General features: G+C 42.0%; 1 protein-coding gene across 7 annotated transcripts; it reads right to left on the bottom strand.

Annotated features, from left to right (window-relative positions):
• Positions 1-193: 193 nt before the first annotated feature.
• Positions 194-22,499, bottom strand: LOC129758593 (dynein heavy chain, cytoplasmic). 7 transcript variants are annotated; one of them, XM_055756133.1, is made up of 12 exons: positions 22,113-22,499; positions 16,105-17,726; positions 15,537-16,046; positions 15,283-15,321; positions 9,985-14,205; positions 9,725-9,751; positions 6,569-9,589; positions 6,268-6,508; positions 5,976-6,177; positions 4,461-4,578; positions 1,062-4,397; positions 194-1,007 (listed from the first exon to the last, which is right to left on the bottom strand). In XM_055756133.1, the coding sequence occupies exons 1-12, from the start codon at positions 22,375-22,377 to the stop codon at positions 564-566; spliced, it is 14,046 nt and encodes a 4,681-aa protein (XP_055612108.1). In that variant the 5' UTR covers positions 22,378-22,499; the 3' UTR covers positions 194-563. The 7 variants fall into 7 exon arrangements, with proteins under 7 accessions (XP_055612108.1, XP_055612109.1, XP_055612110.1 ...); XM_055756134.1 differs by lacking the exon at positions 5,976-6,177 and adding an exon at positions 5,294-5,492; XM_055756135.1 differs by lacking the exon at positions 9,725-9,751.
• Positions 22,500-22,790: the final 291 nt, after the last annotated feature.

Genomic DNA, 22,790 nt, shown 5'->3' with positions numbered 1-22,790 from the left:
TTTTAGCTTTTGATCTGGCAATAGCTCAGCTCGGTCTTTCAGCGCCTTTCTATTATTTCAGTCCTTGCACCACTCAAGGCGGTGTGTCCTCCAAATCTCATCCGACATTTATTCACTTCTTCCACAAATTTTGTCGAAAATATTTTTGAGATGCTCAGAAATGAACGTTTTGTGATATGGAAATAAAAAAAAATTGTTGAGTATTATAAGCAAGCAGTATATTGAATATTTTTAATGCATAGTTAATAATATTTCAAGTGTGTTTATCTAGCTTTTTGCTAGTTTATTTTTGTAAGGATAATAAAAGGAATGAAGACCAACACAACTTATCCATATTCTCGCACATGACCATTACGATGTGTAGCGGGGAAAACATTTTATGTGGAGAGTCCTTCATTGAATTTAGCAGTCCCTGTTGGTATCACAGTCCCAATATACTTACATAATGCATAATTTCAATCAAGGCATATTTATAGTTGCCTACCATCACCTGTTCCAATAAATAGTGTAATATGTGTTGTTGTTGATATAAGGAATATATTAGCTTATCAATTGATGAAACTTTAGTTCAAAGCAGTAGAAGCCAGAACCGCAACGCCTCGTTCGTAGAAGCTGTGTGGGTCCTGCCCGGGAGCGACGGTCATATCGACCGTGAAAAGTAACTCAGTACGAGTAGAATTTAGATATACTGGCAGCGTCAACTTGGCCGCCCGGGCTCCTTCGGCATCTATGCGTGTCCATTTGAGCAACGTCAACGGAAGCTCTGTCATAATAGCCGACGTAAGCAGCAGTTGGTTATTTTTGCATTGTGCGCCCTGGAGTTTCAAACCGGAAACACAGAAACTACTGTCCTTGAGATTATCGAATCCATCGGAACCGTTCTCAGTGATAGTGACATTAAGTGTCAGCTCCTCCAGGGACCAACTGTTGGCCTGGGCCACGCATTGACGTGTTGCTGTAATATATGCTTCCGGATTGAACAAACCACCTAGCCACACAGGGAAACTCTGTAAAAAAATAACATCAATATTGTTTACAGATAAACCAAAGCAAAAATGTACCTGAAGCTCCTTGGCACCAGCTTGTGATACCAAGGTAGAAACCTTCTGCAACTGTTGAACGCGATGGCTGAAGTCCGTAACCCATTGGATGACGGTACAACCGGCAGGGACAGTATATCGTCTCCATCCTGCTGGTAAAATGCCTCGCACCAGTTCGCCAAGCATAGTACGGTGATAGTTGGTTTGCTTTTTCTCACCTTGGCAAATGTAGACGACATCCTGCAAATCGCTTACCACAGTTTGCAACAGCTTAGCACCGGAGGAAACCTCACGCTCAAAGTAGCGATACAATGGATCTTTAATGTTCTCCACAGTACGTTTTAAGGTAGCCAATTGTTTAGGTAGCAATTCCAACCAAGTCAAAGCGCTGTTGTGCAGAGTCTTCATCCAAGAAGGTCGACCATCTTCCTGTCGTGTTTGTACGCTGTCCAAACTTTCTTCGGTACTGTAGGCAAGTTCATCATCGTCCTCCAACTGCTGCATTTTCAAAAGCTTGCTGACTAAATCGGTACCACGTGTGGTTAACAAAACCTTCTCAGCATTGTTGGGCAAGCCCAACCAGGATGGCGTTTGGCGATCGGCCAACGCCTCAATCCATTTCAAGAAGTGATCACGACGGGTTCCATCGGGCATAGTAATGTGACGTTGTCCATTGGGGCCGCCAGCTACACCATCAACGTTAGCAACCAAAGCAAACTCTGCTTCAAAACTGTGTGCGGTGAACAGTTTAGATAGGAAAGATGAAAGCAAACGTTGATCGAAATCATTGTCAATTTTACCACCATAAATACTTTGAGATAAGAGCGTAACCAGGGCATCCCACGGTACCTTCTCCGGAGGAAGATTAGTTCGTCCCATAGCAGTTGCATCGATCCAAGTGTCCAGAGTATCACAAGCAACGCGTAAATCGGATTCGTTGAATTCGTACTTCTTGGCCCAGCCGAGCGGAACATAGCGTAGTCTTTCCTGAACAATGGCGTGGAACCAGGAAAGGAGGAAATACAAACGTGCTCGTTCACTTGGAGGTTTCATCATACGAGCTGCTGGTACAGTCGAGAAAGTACGTAGCAAGTTGGCTCTAATACCTGGTGGCGGTTCATAGACAAAGATGCGTCCAGCACGTAACAAGTTGACCGGTACTTTCGGGTTGATTTCCATCGTAAGGAAAAGACGGAACCCAGAATGGGGCTGCAATGAATGTAATTTTTTCTCCAGTTGTACCAGCCACTGAGGCGCCAGGTGAACGTTCTTAAGCAGAACCCATCGACCTGTTTTGCAAGCCATATTGATGGCTCTCTCTGCTTGATTAAATCCTTCGGCGGACCCAATGGCAATGCTAGATATTTGTTTGTTAAGTTCAGCAGCCAGATCATCGACGCGCGAGGATGCATCGTAACCGGTAACGGAGCAAAGCAAAGCAGGCGTATTGCTGCTAAGCTCTTTATCAACACATGCTGCAAAATCAAGTTCCTTTTCGGCCTGCGGCATGAAATCTTCTCCAAGTACGGTAGAAACAAACAGGTGAGCGGCAGCAATAACTCGATCAGGTCTAAATGCTTGAATCAGTAGCAGTTGATGCATAGATGATGCAATTGCAGATAATGCCTTTGACTCATCCCAGAGAACAGGAACATTTTGTTCCGGTGATCCTTGTTGCAACCAAGCCGTTAGTTCGGGAATCGACTGTATTTTATCCATCAATTTTCGGAAGATGGGAAGGCGGTTTGCTAGTCGTGTCACTGATTCCAGCTGTTCAGCACTTACCCCGTCGATGTGATTGGCAGAGGCAACCAACCCTTCTTTGTTGCGAAGGAAAAAGTTGAACTCTTGATCCAAGTTTGCTTCGGTAGTTCCCTTGAGGTGTATACGGCAAAGCAAAATAGCGAACGTAAGCCGATCCGCATGGAGCATACCTCGACCTACGCGCTCGTAACACACCTTGTATAACTCTGATGTGATCACTGACAAACGTGCGGTGTAGTCGGTTTTACCTTCTAATTTGGGATTGTTATGCAATACAGTACTGAAAATGTCCAAGAACATTTTCAATGAGTATTGATACAGGAAATGGACTTGATTCAAACTATCCATGGTGAAGTATATGTTGCTACAGGCTTGTGAAAGAGGAAGATATTGCTGGGATACCGTTTCAATCTCTCCTATGACCTTGTCCGTTTCTTCAACCTTCTGTCCAATATCGGCAGCTTCTTTCTTCAGCGTTTCTAAAGTTGTTATTACAGAATCATCGTCCAAGATCTTGCCCTTTGCATCGTTGAGAGCTTGCAATAGACTCTTCTCCAACTGACGAAGGCGGAGATGGAATTCACCCTGCAGTTTAAGGAGATCAGATCGCTTTTCATCAATATCCGGTCGTTCAGCTTTAAGAACTTGGTTCAAGCATTGCGATTGCAGTGAACTTCTGGTAACGGTGAAGTTGACGAAAGTCACACGAGAGCAAATATCAGGAGGGAATTCCACTGTAGGATCACGTGTAGAGAGGAAAATTACAAATGAAGGTGACAAATCGATGTCCTGGTCTCCGAGAGTAATCAACACTCGACCACCCGTTCGACGAAGTTCTCGGTTCAGTACCGGGTTGAGGATTGGATCATAATTTTCGACATCCTGCACCAACAGTGGATTACCGAAACGGAGAGCTGATTCCAGATTTTTACGGAACGAATCATCAAGGAAACTGGTTTTTGTTATTTTCTTATCTCGGAACTCGTTCAAAATGAACTCCGTTGCTTGACCAGAAGGATCGATAATCAATGGGTACCGGTTGAATCGTTTCAACATGATTGCGTTTTCTGTACATAGATCATCCGTCGGTAAAGCGTTCGCCTGCCAACGCAATCGCTCGTCTGGATTCGAGAGATACTCCGTTCTGGCAATATCAGCTCGGAATTGTATATTGGCTGCTTGTAGATGCTGACACCAGGTCGAGAATAGATTACTGCGGTAATGCTGATCAAAGTATCCACCGTAAGCAATAAACGCTGCCGAAAGCAAGACATCCCCGATGATGGTGGACATCTGGGAACGGAACGTTTCACTGGTCGCTTCCCAACGTTCGCGTTCGATGACCAGAGATTTCAACAGGGCTATCGAACGGTCGACCTTCGCTTGAACGTTCTCCAAATCATTCTTGATAGCTTGGGCTTGCGAAATCAACTGAGCGTATTCCTCTTTGTAAGAGGCAATACTCTGCTCCAACTGGGTAATAAGTTCCTTGACTTCTTGACCGTGTTTGATGTTAGTTTCTGCTTGCCGTTCCAGCGATCCAAGTTCATCTCGCAGTGGCTCTACACGCTTTAACATATCAGCATACTCCACCTGTCAACGAATTGAAGAATAAGTTTTAATGTTTATCCACTCGGCGAAAGATCTTATTCATACCTGAGCAATGGCCCATTTAACCATGGGTCCACAAGCCATTGAAGCACGGTTAACTTTCTCAAAGTTATAATCCGGATTACTGATGTATCTGGACTTCATCTTTTCGCGCACATCATCGCTGTAGATAAATTCGTGTTAAAAATGAGAAATTAATGTTGAAATCAAGCAGATTTTCTTCTGATTTGTATTAATTGAAAGGTTAACTACAACGTTAGACATAACAATAAGCTACAGCAACCAGCATGCAATAAAGCGATTTGTGAAATCAATTTAAGTCAAAAGAGAAAGAATTTTTGCTTTGGCATCTCATTTCAGGCGCAATGAAAAAACAAAATTCTTCTAGCCAAGAAGTTTTATGAGTTTTTTTCAGGTACCTAAATAAAAAAAAATTTCCAAAAAAAATAGGGAAATAACAAGAAAACAAAAATCTAAAATGGAAGAAAAATTTCATTGGGAAAATTTTGCACAGAAGATTTTAGCTTTTCAAAACTTTGAATCCAATAGTTACTTTTTGTTCCAAAGAGAGATTCATATATTCGTAAACTAACTACATAGTACCTATACATTTTTTAATGTCAGACAGTATATCTGAGAAGAAATCCAAAATGTGGGATTTATTACAAATTTAAAAATATGGTGAGAAAGTCTCAAAATGTAGCATTAGATAAGTTTAAATTACTATACAAAAAAGACAAAAAAAAACAGTGTAAATAGGAAAATTCAAACCTTCTCAAACGGCAGAAAACTAGACTCAACAGTGAAAAAGTAAAAGAGTTACACTAGAAGAATGTCAACTACGGAAAACAACAATAAAAAGTAAACCTCATGCTTACGTTATATCTTCGGTACTGAAATTAGACACAATCGAATTGATAAAGTTCTCCCTCATGATGACGGCACGGATCGATTTCCAGTCTGAGGCGTTCTCTCCCAGTAACAGGCAGATCGATTCCAGGGCCAGCTTAACAACGGCGGGCGGATTTGCCATTGAACGAACCTCGACCAGATGCTGCTTCTTGATAGATTTGACCGCTGTTCGTATTTTTTGTTATTCGTTGGTGTTAAGTAGTTTGGTTGTATTTCGATAATATATGTTGAATGTTAGCGGACAAGAGTTAAGCATGATGCGAGTTTGAGGGTTAAGCATGTGGTAAGAATGAAAGAGAGAGAAAAAGAATATTACAACATTTAGTTATTCGAATGTACACTTTGCTAATGCAATAATATGATTGATTAAAATGATCTTATTTCGTCAACGACTTCCCCAGTAGAAATTGATTATACGAGTATTCTCTACATTCCGCATTCGTGCTAACATTGTCACATGATTGCAATCGAACGGTCGATAGTCTGTGTTTACATCACTCAAAGCAACATTGCTCGTTGAATATTATTTTGTGATTTTTTCCAGCGTTATTAGCGAACAATAATAATTGTAACACATATCCATTTTGATTATAAATAGTTACATAGGAAGGAGATCATTAGAGTAATTTGAAGGGAAACCATAATTACGTTAACATGGATGTGTCGAATTTGACGATCGAAGTAATGAAACTATCTTTGACCAGAATCTGCCGGATCGCTTTCCAGTCTCCACCACGATCATCTTCACCCAATAGAAGACAAACTGATTCCAGGGCCAGTTTGACCGGGGCCGGTGGATTGGCCATCGTACGGACTTCGGCAAGCTGCTTCTTTTTTATATTACTGACAGCTAATTACCGAAATATATCAATAGTTTTCATATGGGGAACATCAAGATTTGATTCCTGAAAAAAAAAATCGATCTGTTGTGTGTACATACCCGCTTGAGCGTCAATAACTGCCGGTTCCACTTGAGCTAAGTCAGCCATTACATCCTTGCGTTTCTCCTCGATCTTGATAGTCTGTTCAGCTAGTTGTTGTTGGATCTCCTGAGATTGGACCTTCTTCTTTTCAGCTTCCTGTTGGTCTTTGAACATTTGCTTCAGTTTAGCGTTGGCAGCTTCGTTCTTGGCATGTAGCTCCTGCGATTTAACTGCTAAAGATTTCTGCATTTCTTCAACCTGAATAAAAAAGACATTGAAGATAAACCACTACACGCTTCTAAGCTGTTAGCAATTTACCTGTTCTACAGTTTCGGCGATTTTGTTCAAACCAACATTAAGATGAAGCTGTTGTTCCTCCAAATCGCTTCTCTTTTCCGAATACAGCTTCACAAAGTGATGAATGAAGTCCAAATAATGACGGGGAGTAATTGCCATTGTTCGACCACCACGTTTGGCTAAACGAGCATTTGCCTTGTGCAATGTCTGGTGTACGTAAACACACGCATTGATGACAGCATCACGATGCGCCGGCGTGTTCGGTATCAACGGGCAAGCCGATGGGAAGAAGTCTGGTGCACTCCAGGTTGGTTTATCAAGATCAACACGGATGGTAAATTCTTTACCAACTTGGAACAGCGCTGAATCTGACCAATCACCAAACCAGTTAAGGACACACCTGTTGAACAGAGCAGGAGATGTGGCTGCGCGATCCTTTAGGCCATCAGTCGATGGGTTCATTGTGAAAACAACGTGCAGGTTTCGCATAACTTGTTGTGTGAACCACTTGTAAAGTTCATCGCTAGAATCCAACATCAGCCCTTCTCGTTGAGCGCCTTCTTTGCATTGTGTCATAAGTGTTGTGTACTCATCTCCTTCGAATAGACCAGGAACCTCTCCGTTGGCCAGTAGCGTGTTCATGCGTTCCAAAAATCCAGAATCCAAAACATTAGATTCGTCCAAAATGAAAGCGATCTTTTCGTCTTTACAACCCGAGCGACGTAACACGCACCGAAGGTCTTCATCAAAATCGTCGCTTGTATACTTGTTATGGACCTTTATTTGGAAGATTGATAATCCATTCATCCAGGCAACGAAACGAGACAACGTTGTCTTACCAGCACCAGAAACACCGATCAGCAACAAATGGCCTTGCGGTTGACGGAAGATACGATCAATTCGAAGAACATGCTCCAGCACCTCATCAAACAGAACCAGTGGAACGTCCAATTCTTCCTCGTAGAATACCTTCAAACGGGCTTTGACGTAATCACGCAACTCCGATCGATTCACCGGCATGTAGTCCTTCGACAACCAGTTGCTGTAGAGAATGGGGCGTTCCAATGCTTTTTCGCGGTCTACGCTTGGGAAATGTTTCATGGCGACCAGATCTATGTTCTCGTTCGTCCAGCGACGTTCAGATTCTTCAACTAGACGATCCTGGAACAAACGGAGCGCCTCGTGAGCCCACAAGCGTACCAACCCTTCTACAGGTAGATTATCCAGTGGGCGGATGGCCTCGCAGATACCACGAACCCAACGTGTCATTTCACGAGGTGAGTACACATAGTGCGGCTGCATGTCTTGGGTGAAGCGATCCTGAGATGCCAAATAGAATTCAACCATGGCATTTGTGAGTGGTTCTGCATATCCGCGCAAAGTTGGCATCAAACGTAGCATTGCACGACTGAATGTTCCATAAATCTGTTTCAGGGATGTTTCTCCAGGATAATCAACATAGATAATCGGTACGTGTCGGAGGAATCGATGCGAAAGCGGTTTTCGTCCCGGATCAGTTGGAGGGTTACATGCTCCTACAAACTGGATGCGTTCTAGGGAAACCCACGATTGATCACCAGCCCTGTAGAAACCTTTGTGCTCAACCAGTTGGCGGAGGAAAGAGATGACTCGCTGCGTGCCATATGAATCCATATCCGGAAGATTAATTTCATCGCAAAATAGTACCAACCATTTGCCTAGTTGCACGGGAGCCAGTATAACACCGTTAGGAGTTTTGCGATATTCGCAATAATGATCAAATGTTTTCAACAACAATTCTGGGGTGGTTGCAGAGGAGAAGTTCAAACCAACAACTTCCATGTCAGGCAAAGCACGAAGAGCCGAAAACAATGTCATAGTTTTACCAGATCCTGGAGGACCGCACAGTACTAGCGGTTTGTGCTCAGCCAACCAAGTATAAAGAAGCGATTCGTGTCGTACGGTGTCCAATGTTGGAACAACTACATCTGGAGCTGCAACCTTGTGGGTTTCCACTTCAATTACTGGTACTTTGTTAGACCATGGGACCCAATCTCCTTGGATGTTGACTTCGTAATCGATAATTGGGCTGCCACTTTGTGCCGGTAGCCCAACGGTAGTCACACTGCGAATAAAATCGCCAAGATCTGAGCGCACTTTCAGTTTAGCATCTCCGGCAAATGACCAAAGCAGAGAATAGATCAACAACTTTGGAATATACTGTTCCAGTTGCTCTGGAGGAACTGGGAAGTCTGGATGTTGATGGTTGAAATTTAACACATTTCTGGCCCCCTGATTCAACATTGAAAACAGCGAACTTAGCGCACGCAATCTGGTGAAATCCATAATGTGCTCTTGTCCCATAGCATACTCCAAACAACGAACTACCAAACCATCTGAACTGAAATACGGCTGTAGCATCGAAGCGATTTCTCTCTGTGTCTGCAATGCGGGAGACAACTCGTCATCTTTCTCGTTACCTTTTGCTTGGGAGCTGAAGCTTTCTTCTTCACTATCTTCGAGTGGAATATTTTTCAAACGTGCCATGTAGTTCTCGAATATCATTTCAGTGGATAGCACATCTTCTGAGAACCAAACCATACCGCAACGTGAAACTGTAGCCAGCGTAGCGTATTTCAGATCCTGCACTTCGAACATGATCCTCACATTCGGTGGCAAAGACAAACGTTCACCGTTAGGGAGTGTTAGCAGTTTGTTGTCATCCAGAACAGAATTCAAGTTTTCAACCCATTCGGGATCTACATCACCGTCGAATATGATCCATTGACGTTTGTTAATTTCACCTCGAACGTTGTCGATAATCTTACGTAGAATATGAGTGAACAATCCATCAGTCCACTCACGCGTGTTTGGATCGAGAACACCGTATAACGCCTCCTTTGAAATAGCTTTGGGATCAATAACATGAGCAACACCTTCAGTGCCCTCGAAACGTTCAAGGGCTTTCAGTAGCACACGCCAGGCGGTCGATTTGCCTGAACCAGAGGGACCAACCATCATGAGACCATGGTTGAGGTTCGAAATTTGGTAAAGTTGTAGGACCTAAAATGTAGAAATCAATTAATTAAAAACGTTCTAGTGTATTCCGTTTGATCAGGTAGGGAATAAAATACATGGCACACAACAAAAAAGCAGCGATGGTAATGTATCGTATCGTAACGTAACATTGAAACTCACTTTGTCTACCCATGTTTCGCCGAATCCCTTTTAGTTAGTTTCAATTTTTGTTGAGGTTTGATTAGTATGATAAATTAAATAGGGAGAAAAGAAAGATCGATTTTAAAGTTAGTATAACTTAACTACCTAAGATCGCACACATTTCAATGCAAGTATTGAAATATTCCAAATGTATGCGATTGGAATAGGCAGGTAGTGTAAAGCCAATTGAACATGAGTGTTTGAAATCGAGATTGATAAAACTTATCATACCAACATACCTTTTCCATCCATGCACATCCTTGTTCGTCGCCTTCGCCACACACCAAGTACTCCTCTCCGCAAACCTTACGGATTTCGTCCTTGAGTCCTTTCATTTCGGCTCGAGTATATCCGACATTGGGGAACACGTCGCTCAGCAGTGAAAACAGTAGAGGAATATCTTCGGCAACCAATTTGGGAACCATTGTCTCACAAACAGATTGTATAAGAATTTCTTGTTCGGGAAGATTTTCAGCAATTATAGCTTCGTCAATGTTTTCATCTCCACGTTGTCGATTTTCTTCTTTGATTCTCAAGATGCGATCACGCTTAACATTACCGGCTGAAACCAAAACCGACTTCAAAGCACGCAGTCCAAAATCGTAGTGAGATTGGTTTGACAATTGTTCATCACAAAGCTTGAAGAATGGAACAATTTTGCAAGCAAGTTTTTCAGCAGTACGGAAACCTTGACTGAACAGCATCACTTCAGCAATCAATTGACGATCCGGTGTGGTCATAGCAAGCGAGCGGAAAAGCTTCTTCAGATTGTCCGGCAGATTGGAACGGCCAGCATAGCCTGGATTCATTGTAATGAAAATGGCCATGTCAGTGGATACACGGACCTGTTTTCCGACAAGCTCAACCGTGATGCTCTGGGTGTCTTTGACGGTGTCTTGCTGTGATTTGAGAGCTTCCTGAATGGTTTGAATCTGCTGCGAAACAGCCGAAAGCATACGTTCCTCCAGACGGTTGAACTCGTCGAAGCAACCCCACGCACCAACTTGACACAGACCGACGAAAATACGGCCCATTGCCTGGAAATCAAAGGTTTCGTCGCAGTTGAACACCAGCACGAAACGACCCAGCTGATTACCGAGAGCCTTAACCGATTCCGTTTTACCAGTACCGGCTGGACCAAACGGTGATCCACCAAGTCGTGATTCCAGCGCCTGTGTCATTGTCAGGTAGCATCGATCGGTCAACGGTGTTTGGACGAGACGATCCTGTACGCCTAGATACTCAAAGCCGTAGAAGAACCGAGCGTTGGCCATGTGGATGGTCAGCTGTTGCAGTACCTCGGTCTGACGTGGATCAAAATAGAAACGCATTTCGCAAAGCCAGTGGAAAGATTTGGGATTACTGACTCCGTGAGCAATTAAACGCCTAGTAACAGTACGTTTGTGAACAAATTCGTTGATCAGATGTTCAAGCTTTTTACGACGAAGCGCTGGTTGTTCTTGGAGTACAGAGTCTGCCAAAACGTTCAAAGTAGATTCGACGGTGGTCAAAACACGGTTCAAAGGGTTTTTGTTTCCAGGATTGTCAGAAGACTGTTGTAAAGCTGCTTCAACATCTTCGGACCACAAAATTTGAGCTGCCAGTACAACTATCTGAGCTTGATATTTGTCGCACCATTCCATATATTTCTGTGCATCAATTTCATCCTTGAACTGTTTGATATCTTGAACAGCCTGTGCCAAATACGAAGCTAGAGTAAATCGCATTTCTTTTTCGACCAAAGTTAACCATTCGTTGATCTTTGGATGTTCAAGAGTCGATACAGGTTTAATAAACTTGACTTCTTCACCCTCACGAGAAGCAATTCCAAGAATAACTGTGTTATCCTCATTCAACAATATTGAAGCAACTCCAGCGAACATTTTCTTGAAATGTTTCTGAAGACGGGCCACATTCTTACTGTTGCCGATAATTTCAAGCAAATCTTCATCACCGACAAAATAGAACCGTGGGAATGAAGTTCTTTCTCGTTCCAAATACTCTCCAAGAGCTTTCTGGATCTTTCCAAGCAGATCTGCTAATCTTTCTAGCGAACGCTGAACACCAGGAATGTTTAATACATCCATAACTTTAGGGGATTTGGCAACCTTCTTCATTAATCCCAAGAATTCTGAGCTGATACTTTGAAAGCGAGATGTTTCAACTGGAAGCAGAGTTTTAATGTCGGCACTACCGGAGAAAATTCCTTCCAAATAGACCCAACGTCTCTGGACATCAATCCATACATCAAACAACGAATTGATACGATTTAATTTCTCCTCCCAAGTGAGTGCTTCTTCTTCAAAAACTTTGTAGTAAGGTGACAACTTCATAGCAGCAACCGAATTGATGTGTTCTTTAACCTTGTTGAACAAATCATCCCAACCACGGATGATGCGGCATTTGTTCTGATAGTTGATCAAATCCAGCTCATAGTTCTGCCAACTTTCGCGAACTTGCTTCAAGAACTCTTCTAGGGCCATTTCACCTTGAGCAACCAGTATTATATCTTTCACGATGGATTCGTTCTTCAAGAGGTTCACATCCCAGACTTGTCCCAGAGTAAGATCCGATAGCACCCAGCTAACGCGAAGTTGTTTTGTGAGTTGCTTCCAGTGTCGCTCTTTAAGGGCGTCCGACTTAAGCTCTACAATCATCATATTTACCTTGATATAGCTTTGTAACAGTTTCTTGACGTACTCATAGCTCTCGTACATTCTTAAACGAGCCGGAAGTTCCTTCAGTTGATTCATCATAGCTTCCAGCGATTGGCGTAACTTTCTTGGTTGAACTGACAGCCATGGCTTCTCTCTGGTTTCATCGATCTGAGCCCAGATTTTAGACAATTCACTCCAAACACCACGTAAATCTTGCAATTCCTCAAGGACAACAGACATACGTTCAGTGCTATTGTTGGGAATAGCAGATTCCTGAAGTTCAAGAGCTTCCTTTGCTTTAGCCACGTTATCACGTTCCTCCTTCAATCGTGAGAATTTAGTTTCGAAGATATGAAGCTGTTGGAGAGCATCATCCGGACGGGTACGACCTCCCGTTGGCTTATTCTTTTCCCAATCATTCAAGAAGTCCAGCGTTCTCTGCTCAACAGCCTTGTCTTCTGCGACGATCTTTGCTTGCAAGCTGGCTACTTGAGTTTGAATAGCGGAATCCTTACGCTTCATGATTTCGTTAAATGCTGACCATTCTCCTTCGATGTTATCCACATGCAACCAATTGTTGGGAAACTGGAAACGCTGACGTTCCAAAATCCTTTGTGCTTCACGATAGATATCCACCTGCTTGTCCCAAACAAGCATCTCTTTCTTCAACGATTGAACATAGGTAATGAAACTTACAGCATCCGAAGTACTGGCGGCTTCGATACTTTGTTGTTCCAAATCATTGCGGCTCTTTGAGACCTTGGTATGGAACGTAGTCATTTCATTACCGAGAAGTTGACCGAATTTGCTAAGAGCTTCCTTATGCCAAGAATCGTATTTCAAAGTAACTTTGGACTGGACCTTTGCGTAATCGATTACGATGGGTCCGTAAGCGCGACGAGTGTCCGATGTATCAAAAGTAGTACGAGATTTTTTAATGTCATTCAGGCATTTGATCCATAGATTGATATCTTCCCCTAGACGACCGTACAGCGTATCAGCTTGCAGATCCCACAAGCTCTGGTATCTCAACCATTCATCGACGTAATTGCGAACCTCGGAGATTTGGTTTTCGATAGCGCCATATGCACCTTCCAATGGGTCTGAACCTAGAGGAAGTTTCGTTAGTAGATTTCTGTACGTTTGTGAAACTGGTTTGTCCAATCCAACTTGATAACGAGAGCTCTGCAAACGGGTTTGAGAGGTTACAATTGCCTCCCAAGCGAACAATTGTTGCATTATCTGGAACCGGGCTTCTTCGATCGACGGGTACAGATACATCTGCTGATTAGTAATACGGATTTCATGAATGGCTTTCAAAATCTGCGGATCTCCTCCAGGTTTAATGGTAGGTTGTGTTGGAGCATCTGTGTCCATAGACAAATCAACTTCTTTCTTATTACCAGTTAGTGCATCTGTCCATGCTTGAATACCAGCTTGCAATCTGGCGGCTAACTTCTTCTCTACTTCTTCATCCAAACGAGCAACCCAGACGTGTAAGTTAGAGTACTGTTTCAACGACAGATCATCAACGGCGTGTTGAATTTTAGAAAGAATATCGGCAAATGTTGCCGCACTGTACGGACAGGTTTCCAGGGAGCGTACGTCCACGTCCAACTGTTCCTCGACCACCAGCAAATCTTCCACCTTTTCCTGGAACGAGGTAACATTCTCCGACAGACGTTGAACGTACGGATCCAGTTTGTAGCTTTCCCAGACAAGAGCAATGCCTTCGGAAATAAGCGCCAGTACTTCTTTGCGCAAACCGGCCACTAGAGGGATGATGCTAGCACGGTCCTCGATCTGCGTGTGATATTTGGAGGTTGGTAGTAAAAGAAAAAAAAATAAATTAGAACATCAAAAACTGACTAGAAACTAAATGACTTGAACCAGAAACTTGAACAGTTCGTGCAAAATGATATTCGTAGCTAGTTGACGGCAAGAAAGCGTGAGAATTGCGCAATGTATTTCTTTGAAAATCAGAAATTCCTCCAGCCAAAGCACCATCACTCCAGAAAAATATATGAACGTAGGTAGATATTTGATAACAATTCATTGTTTTATTTTTTAGTTAAAAATAAACAATTTTCAACGATTTTTTTGTTTGAATTTATGTTTTTTATTGGAAGCTGGATCAATTTAGCAAGTAATGTTTCCAGTGAATGAAGTAAACGAAAATAACAAAAGGTGAACCAAAACATTGGTATGTTTTAAACAACATTTAGAATTTTACTGAATAGTTTTCTAATTTCAAAACTTATCGCTAATAAATGTATGTTATAAATTATTCTATAAAATTTAAATTTAATGTATGATTTAAAAAAAAGAAATGAAGTTCTAAAAACAATACTGAGCTAACAAGAAAAATTATCCAACAAGTACGCTATGAATAAAACGAAAAAAAAACAACCAAGTAGCTAAATTTTATAAAACATAATTATACGATCAATGACAAATGCGGAAGTTTTCTAAAGTTCCCTGGTGAATCTTATTAATAAGATATTTTGGGTTTAAATCTCTCGAATAACCAGTTTGGAACGCTAAGTTAAACCATTGAAATAATTTGCAGTTTATATTTTTGTTTTAAATTTTACATGCGTAAGTTTATAATTTGCATGAAATTGTTTAAATCCAAAATGACATTCAGAAAAGTTTTATTGAGTTTACATATATCTAAATTACTTTTAAAAATCAAAGCTGCTTACGGTGCTTTGAAAACAAAGCGTAAATATAACTAAGCAATGAAAAAGCGTTTGAGGCATGACGATAATTTTGGTTATTTACAAGAAACCGAAAGATTTAAGCTAAGAAGCAGAAAACTAAACGAAAGTAGAAAAATATGAAAAAAATATAACAACTAGCTAAATTAGCTATTTCTACCTTGAATACTGAATTTTGTGCTAAACTCCTATTTGTTAGCTGCATGGAGAAATAATATTGTTGTACAATACATATTGAGCGATATTGTGTTCGGTAAATTATGTACTGATGTGAATGTGTTTGATGTGAATATTAAAAATATTACGTGATCATGTTCTAAATGAATGACGTTAGACGGATTGATATTTTTACTAAGTCAAAAGTCAATGTTGTGGGGTGTTATTATCGAATCATAAGTAAACAAAGAATGTTACCTTTTCCAGAGTACGCTCGTAGGTTCTAACGCTTTCAATCAGTGAGATAGCAAATGGATAAAGTTGGTTCGCCTGGTGAGCTTTGTTAACAATGGCCAGCGGCACACGGAATCCCAAACTTTTCAAATTTCGAACTTCTTTATACAGAGTTATGATTTCCGGCAAGAAGTTAACTCTAAGTTTGAGTGTGTTGCCACGTCCGGTGCGAGAACGTGTTGCCTCAATCAAAAAGATCCGTCCGGTGATACCGGTGTTGCGTTCTTGCACTTTACGTGCCCACTCGTGGAACACTTCCATTGTCGAAAGCTTTGCTCGGAAACTGTCTCCGTCGGCTTTAAGTTTTTGTCCATCGTGATGGGATTCCCAGCCCTTGCCAAGAACGTCTTCTACTCTTTTCAAATACATAGTAAGTTGGTTATCGATTTGCCGAGCCCAGATGATGGAACCGGCCACTGGTGGTAAGTCTCGAACCACAGACAAACGACAGCTTTTGCTCTGGGGGTACTGAACCTATGGGATGGAAAATTCAGTATTTTTGGATATAGATCATATAAGCTTATAGATTTACCTTAAATTTTTCATGCAAAGCTTCAATATCATCTTTGACGCGTTGAATAAGCTGTGTTTGATACTCTCTGATGGCTCCTCGGATGTGCGGTCGCACAAATAGGGCATTGAAACGCGAGAAAATTCTGAACATTTCATTAGCATTTTTAGCGGTGCCAAGTTGATCCCGCAGATGAGCTGTGATGCGAGTTTCGACTCTATCAATGCGTTCGTCATAGCGCTTGATAGCCGCATCCCAAGCTTCGGATCCTTCCTTGGAAATGTCCAAACATTCAATTTCTTTTACGTTTTCGTATGCCAGGTTGACCTCTTCGATGGCGTTGGCGTCAGCCGTTTCCAAACTGTAGGGTTGTTTAGTGTCAGCACTGCCTGCATCACCTCCGCCGGACATTCCGGAAGGTTGACGAGCAGGACGCAACACACGCACAATCACGGTACGCAATTGTTCATGATGACGACGGAACTTGCGCATATGCTCCATACGCTGTTGAAGTTTTTTGTGAGCCGGAGCGATACGCCAGACCATTTTGATGTGTTCGTCGCGCTTCTTTTTGACAATATCACGCAGAATTCCTTGCAGTTTGTCGTACTCATCGTCCCAGCAGCTGAAGACTTCAAAACATTGATTCATGACTCTCTCGAATTCGTCAAATGGAATATGCATCAAACGTCTTGTGCCCAATACTTTCAACAACTGTTGGCTAAGATCTCTTGAGATAGCCTCAATTAATCTGAGTGCTCGCTGAATAGGATACTTGGTGCTACGGATTTTTCTAAGATGATTGAAAATAGACTGCACCGCTTGACGAATTTTATCCAACTCTGTAGCAGACAACAAATCATTGATTGGAAAGTCTTTCATTAGCGGATTATAATCGGCAACCATAGCTAAGATTTGTTTAAGTCCAGTATCGGTGTCAAAGGAAACAGTTGCGTGGAATCGTTTGCCATGTTTAAGGATATTCAAAGTCAAAGCCACTTCCGGAGATTCACGTTTTTCCTGGATGCGATGCAAGGCCCGTTCAAGATTCAACCAGAAAGAGATTTCTTGCAGCGCAGTTCCGGAGGAGGGATCACGGTCTAACTTGGTGACCTTTTGAATTTCCTTAATCCAGCGGTTAACTCCATTTTGCAGGGTGTTCAGAAAGGTTGAGTCCTCTAGTTTATCGCCAAAGTCAGTTATCTTAGCCTTGCGTCCTTCGTCGGCACATTTTTTCAGAACCTGCGCCACGAGCCCGTTGATGTTCAGAGTAACTTCAGGAATATCGATGTTTTGCTGCAAATGCAACAAACCCATCTCCAGTTCAGTGAGTTTCTTCTCGACAGATGGGGCCATCTTGTCTCCATCCCGATCGGCCCTACCCGATTCCTTGACGTAGCTTTTGAAGTACGGAGCAAAGGTCTTACTGATGAACGAATGGAGCGTTTCGTACGGTGAGCCTTCGGAGAAGTTGATAAGTCGAACCTGGGAATGGATCGTCTTATACGCCTCAATGACGGCCCCACGCTTGATGCACACCAGAGACGCCATCCGTTGGCTGGTGAAGTGTACGTCATTGCTGATGTAGTAAGTGACGTCGTCTTTCTCCTCTTCACCTTCCGTTGGTGGCTCATTTTCATCATCTGAAAAGATAGGAAAAAAATAACTCAATATTCCGTTGCTGATTCTCTCCGTTTTGAATTAATCCACATCCAAGCACTTAAATCGACTCTGTGTAGGGATGAATTATCCTGGAGGATGTGAAGTTCTTTATCTTCACTCCCGGCTAGCAATGGGGGAGGAGACACAAATCACTAACATTCATAAAATTACGCCACAAAACAAAACCAAAACAAATTTGTTGCTTATCATCTATTTTCATCATTGCTTAATTCTGCTTATTTTCCAGACCGCATAATATCTCGTCCCTTTTCTTCTTCTACTCCCGCTCCTCGTCATTCTCTTCTTCTTCTTCCATTCCGCCTCTGCTCTTCTTCTTCCATTCCGCTTCTACTGTTCTTCTTCCATTCTGCTTCTTATTCTTCTTGCTTCTTAACTGCCTGTTTCTTCTTTTTCTTCTTACATTACTGCAGCATCTTCTTTTCTAATTTACTTTTCTTCTGACTAGCGCTAGTACTTACTTGTTCTTATTTTTGTTCTTCACCTTCTCTTTACAGCGACCGATGTTGTCATCCGATGACCAACCCAGTTGAGCACCACTGGCAGTTGACGTGGCATCCAGCTTCAGCTTCCAGGAGGATACGGCACCAGTTTCCGGAAGGAACAACTTTCGGCTCCGGAAGAAAGACTGACTCCAGGCAGCGTTGGTTTTCAGCTCCCAATAAAAGCCCTTAAATACAAACATCTATCAGCGCATTTATTCTTTTTCACTCATCGGAGTCAACTCACCCAGTTTGGGGTCTTGAAATGCTTTTTCTTGCGCCACTTGGGTCGGTGATGAGCCAAATCAAATTCTGTAGGTGAAACGAGAATTGAGCACTGCTATACCACTGAACAAACATTCACTCACCGATTCTAGAAGGGCTTCGGTCGGTAATGTCGACGGTGTGGATTCAGCCAACACCGATCGTGGAGGGTTGTCGATCCTCTATGAAAGGGTCCCTGATTAGTGGTGTTTACATCAATCACTTTCAAATTTATTACCTCTTGTGTATGCTCCGACGGATGAATTGGTTGCTTATCGCCTTCCAGAATCCTGCGCGAAACTTCCGTCAGCTGTTCCTGGGTTGTTCTCGTGGAATCTTGCGGATGTCTGGTGAGTATTACTGGTAAGTATTCTGCGGTGCTGATTGCTTGCAAATTACTCGTCCGAATTACCTGATGTCTGGAGATTGAAGTATCCGGCAGCAGCTTGTAAATCCGCGACGAAATCCTCAGCCAGAACGAGCAGGAACAACACGCGGAAAAACTGTTGAGCGCAATGGCGACCAGAAGAGTGAACTTTTATCACTTTTTCTTCACTAGCAGAGTGATTGCGAGTCGAGCGGTGAAACTTTGTGTTGTTTTTCTTCCCAGGTTGTTTACCTTATCAGCTGTAAACAGAGCTGGACGATCACGACAGGTACACGCAAAGAATTTATAAGCAACAAATACGTAAAACTAACTCAAATGCTACAAGGATGAAAATTCCTTACAAAAAAAATCAAATCGACTCTGTTGTGGCGGACCATTTCGGAGGAACAAAAAAAAACTTGTTGTTTCGCGAACAGCTTGCCAGAAAGAGGAATTTTATTTTGTCTCCATTTAAAATTTTAACTTTTCCCGCGAATTAAAACAATACATACACTTAACAATAGAACAAACAACTTGGCAACATTATGGCAGTGGTTAAATGCTCCTGTTGGAAAGTATACTTTCAGGCGTTTAAGTATCGCATCAGGGTGACCAATAGTACCGAGATCGATCATACCGGCCACCTAAAACGATTGTTTTATCACTAGTAGCCCTAACTTTGTTTTGAATCAAATGTTGACTTGCAATGTTGGAACAATGAATTACATGACTGGACAGAAAGTACGAAGGATTTTTGCGGGAACATTTTCTGGATCCGCATTAACTGGTGGAATTGGATCACTTGAACAGGACGACTGCTGCTGGACTGGACTGGTACGTGCACACATTGGATTATTGGTTTCTGGAACGGTTACACTGGACTCCAGGCCTGGACGTGGGACTAATAGAAATGCTGTGATGGGCTGATGCTGAGCCATAACAGATGCGGCTAAGCAATTAAAATTCGGTGTAGGATCACTTGGTGAGTTTTGGGTCGAATTGGATTCCGGTTCACTGGGACATGGGACTAAGATCCTTGGACAACGTACCATTCGTAGCGTGTACTGTTCGGATAGTCAGCACAGCAGATGATGCCCGAATGGCTGGTATTGGACCTGAATACCAGTGCAATCCATACGGGTTCCTCTATTTTCGGTTTTATAGGCAGGATCAGTGGGTAATGTTGGGTGGCTAGGGACTTCTGAACCGGAATTGGGTCGTTACCGCAGGGTGCTGACGAGTTGCGGTACACCAAACGGGTCATCTGTGATTGAATCCAGTTTCCGATGATGGCTCGATAGTAATAGCGGCTTATTGTCAAATGCAGTACACTAGGCGTGATCGAGGCTAGGTTAGGTTACAGGATGGGGTAGCTTAACGCTGCAAGAGAAACGAAATCTTGGCGAAAGCTTTCCCATCCTGGTCACGGCACCAAATGTTGTGGCGGACCATTTCGGAGGAACAAAAAAAAACTTGTTGTTTCGCGAACAGCTTGCCAGAAAGAGGAATTTTATTTTGTCTCCATTTAAAATTTTAACTTTTCCCGCGAATTAAAACAATACATACACTTAACAATAGAACAAACAACTTGGCAACATTATGGCAGTGGTTAAATGCTCCTGTTGGAAAGTATAATTTCAGGCGTTTAAGTATCGCATCAGGGTGACCAATAGTACCGAGATCGATCAGACTCAAATTATCTCGAGTTGAAATGAAAAAACTAGAAATAAAAGATCAGGATTTTTGCTGTTAATTGGCTACGCTTAATTGGGCATCAATTATTGCTCTTTCAGACTTATTTTGGATTTTCTCAACTCTTCGTGAAGAAGAAGAAGCACTACCGCAAACGTCAAACATGGAAACGGAACTTTGAAACTGGAATAAATCTTCAGCACACTTTCATGCGTTTTTTACTAAGACAAACATCATGTTTCAGAACCAATCATGATTTTTCAGCAACATTTAAACCATTTAAAATGATTACTGCACATGGTAACGTTCTGATTGGAACATTGTTTACCTATTTAAAGAACTTTGGTGAACTTGATTTGAAACTTCAATCAGAAGATAAAAAAAGAAAGAATGCAGAGCTTATTTCGAATGGTTTTTCTCCGCATCTTTATACATAAAATCGAAGGATTAACATACAATATAAGAAATTGTTCTTTCAAACTTTGAATCTTTTGCGAATTTTTGTGTTCGGAACAAATTGTCAAAAACTGCTTCAACTTCCGAACTCGAATTTATCCTTTTTTCGAGGGTAGCTTATTTTCAGGGAACTAAAGGATGATTAAAATTTGTTGTACCTGGATGTTGCTGTTCAGGTACAATGCATTGCAATTACAGAGCGGTGGAAAGTTTTGACACTTCCGGTCAAAGAAAACTTCCGGATGTTACTTCCTATGGGAAGTAAACAACATCCGGAAGTTTCCGGACATTCCAAGCCGCACACCATATGGTGACAATGACGGACAGAATTTTACGCTGACACGGTTCCATTATGAAGTTCCTTCATAGTCTTCCGGTAATTGTTCCGGAACGTCAAAATTTTGCGACGTGTTCGTTGGTTGCTGTTCCGGTTCGGACTGAACTCGCTAAGTGTTTTCAGTCCAACAAAGAGAGTTCAATTTTTAGTTCATAAGGTCGAACTCAGCTTTGATCCCTCGCCGAAGGAAAAAATGGGATCAATTTTGAGTTCGCTGTTCGAACTCCGTTTTGATCCATCGCAAGGAGGAAAAAGGGTACTTAACTTTAAGTTCATAAAATCGAACTATGTTTTGAACCTCGGTCATACTTTATTTTGAGTTAAAAAAAAAGAGCGTGTAATAATAATAAATAATAAAACTCGCCGGAAGTCGATTTATTCATTCAAATAATAATTAAGTGCATCTTCAAAAAACGATTTACATATTGTATGATGATTTGCTTTAGTGTTTCTCGGCTACACTGACGAAAATGCAACCCATCAGCAGAGCTGTCAAATTACGGTTGTCAAATTTCGGGTCTAACTACCGTTGCGAGAATCCAATTTTTCTCTGAACACGCAATATCGATTTAAGAATTCATAAAAATAAAAATACTAATAAAACTTGCCACTTTGGCACCACTGCCATTTCACTATTGAAAAATTGTGACTCATCAGTATTTTACCTGGAGCCGCCATATTGGAAAATTAGAAAGTTGCCCCATCGTACCCCAGCAGCCCCAATCGGGCTAGAAAAAAATCGCTAACTTACCCTTGAAACACGACCGCTGGATGTACAACGCCTGTGTCTGGGGGTCACTCAGGAACTTCCGGATGCACTCCTGGTTCGAGGGATCCTCCAGGGCAGCGTTCAACGGCACCGGAACGATATCTTCCTCCGGTAGCAATATGGTCACCGCCTTGCGGATGTAATTGGTAAACGAGTCGTAGTTCATGATGACGACGCTTTCCGTGTCCTCGGACGCCGGAGAGTCACTCCCCAAGCTACCGACGGTAGCCTCCAGGGAATCACCCATGGTCGCGGATCGGAATTAAACGGTTTTACTAGAGAATTCGGAAGATTTCTAGCAGATAACTTTGCACAATTTTTCACGCCCACTGAATAGAGAACGGAACGACACGTCCACACGCGAGCGAAAATTTTTGACAAGTGAGGAGAAAATGGCAGCCGTTTGACAGCAAAAATGGCTGTCAAAATTGTTCATCGATTTTTTTCAACACGCTTGAAATTTTTTTCTAAATTTTCTGTTTATAAACCAGCGTTAAACTATTTAAAAATGAGCTGAAGTGAATAGAAATCTGAGCATATTATATTATTTTTAAAAGCATTTAATTAAAGATAGGTTCGATTTAAAGCATTATAAATTTGAAAATGCAAAAATTCGATTAGAATTATTAAAAACTGAACATTCAAAATTCAAGCATTTGA

Source organism: Uranotaenia lowii, chromosome 3 (genome assembly GCF_029784155.1).
Source record: "Uranotaenia lowii strain MFRU-FL chromosome 3, ASM2978415v1, whole genome shotgun sequence".
NCBI lineage: Eukaryota > Metazoa > Arthropoda > Insecta > Diptera > Culicidae > Uranotaenia > Uranotaenia lowii.
The sequence above is the reverse complement of the archived record's forward strand: the minus strand, read 5'-3'. Positions and strand labels throughout refer to the sequence as shown.

Bases quoted from the DNA above. Each gene is read 5' to 3' on its own strand.
- LOC129758593 (XM_055756133.1), bottom strand. From the start codon at position 22,377: ATGGGTGATTCCCTGGAGGCTACCGTCGGTAGCTTGGGGAGTGACTCT. The intron at 17,727-22,112 runs GTAAGTTAGCGA...CTATCTTTTCAG, and splicing joins CCAGCGGTCGTGTTTCAAGG to ATGATGAAAATGAGCCACCA. The intron at 15,322-15,536 runs GTAACATTCTTT...TTCTCCATGCAG, and splicing joins ACGAGCGTACTCTGGAAAAG to CTAACAAATAGGAGTTTAGC.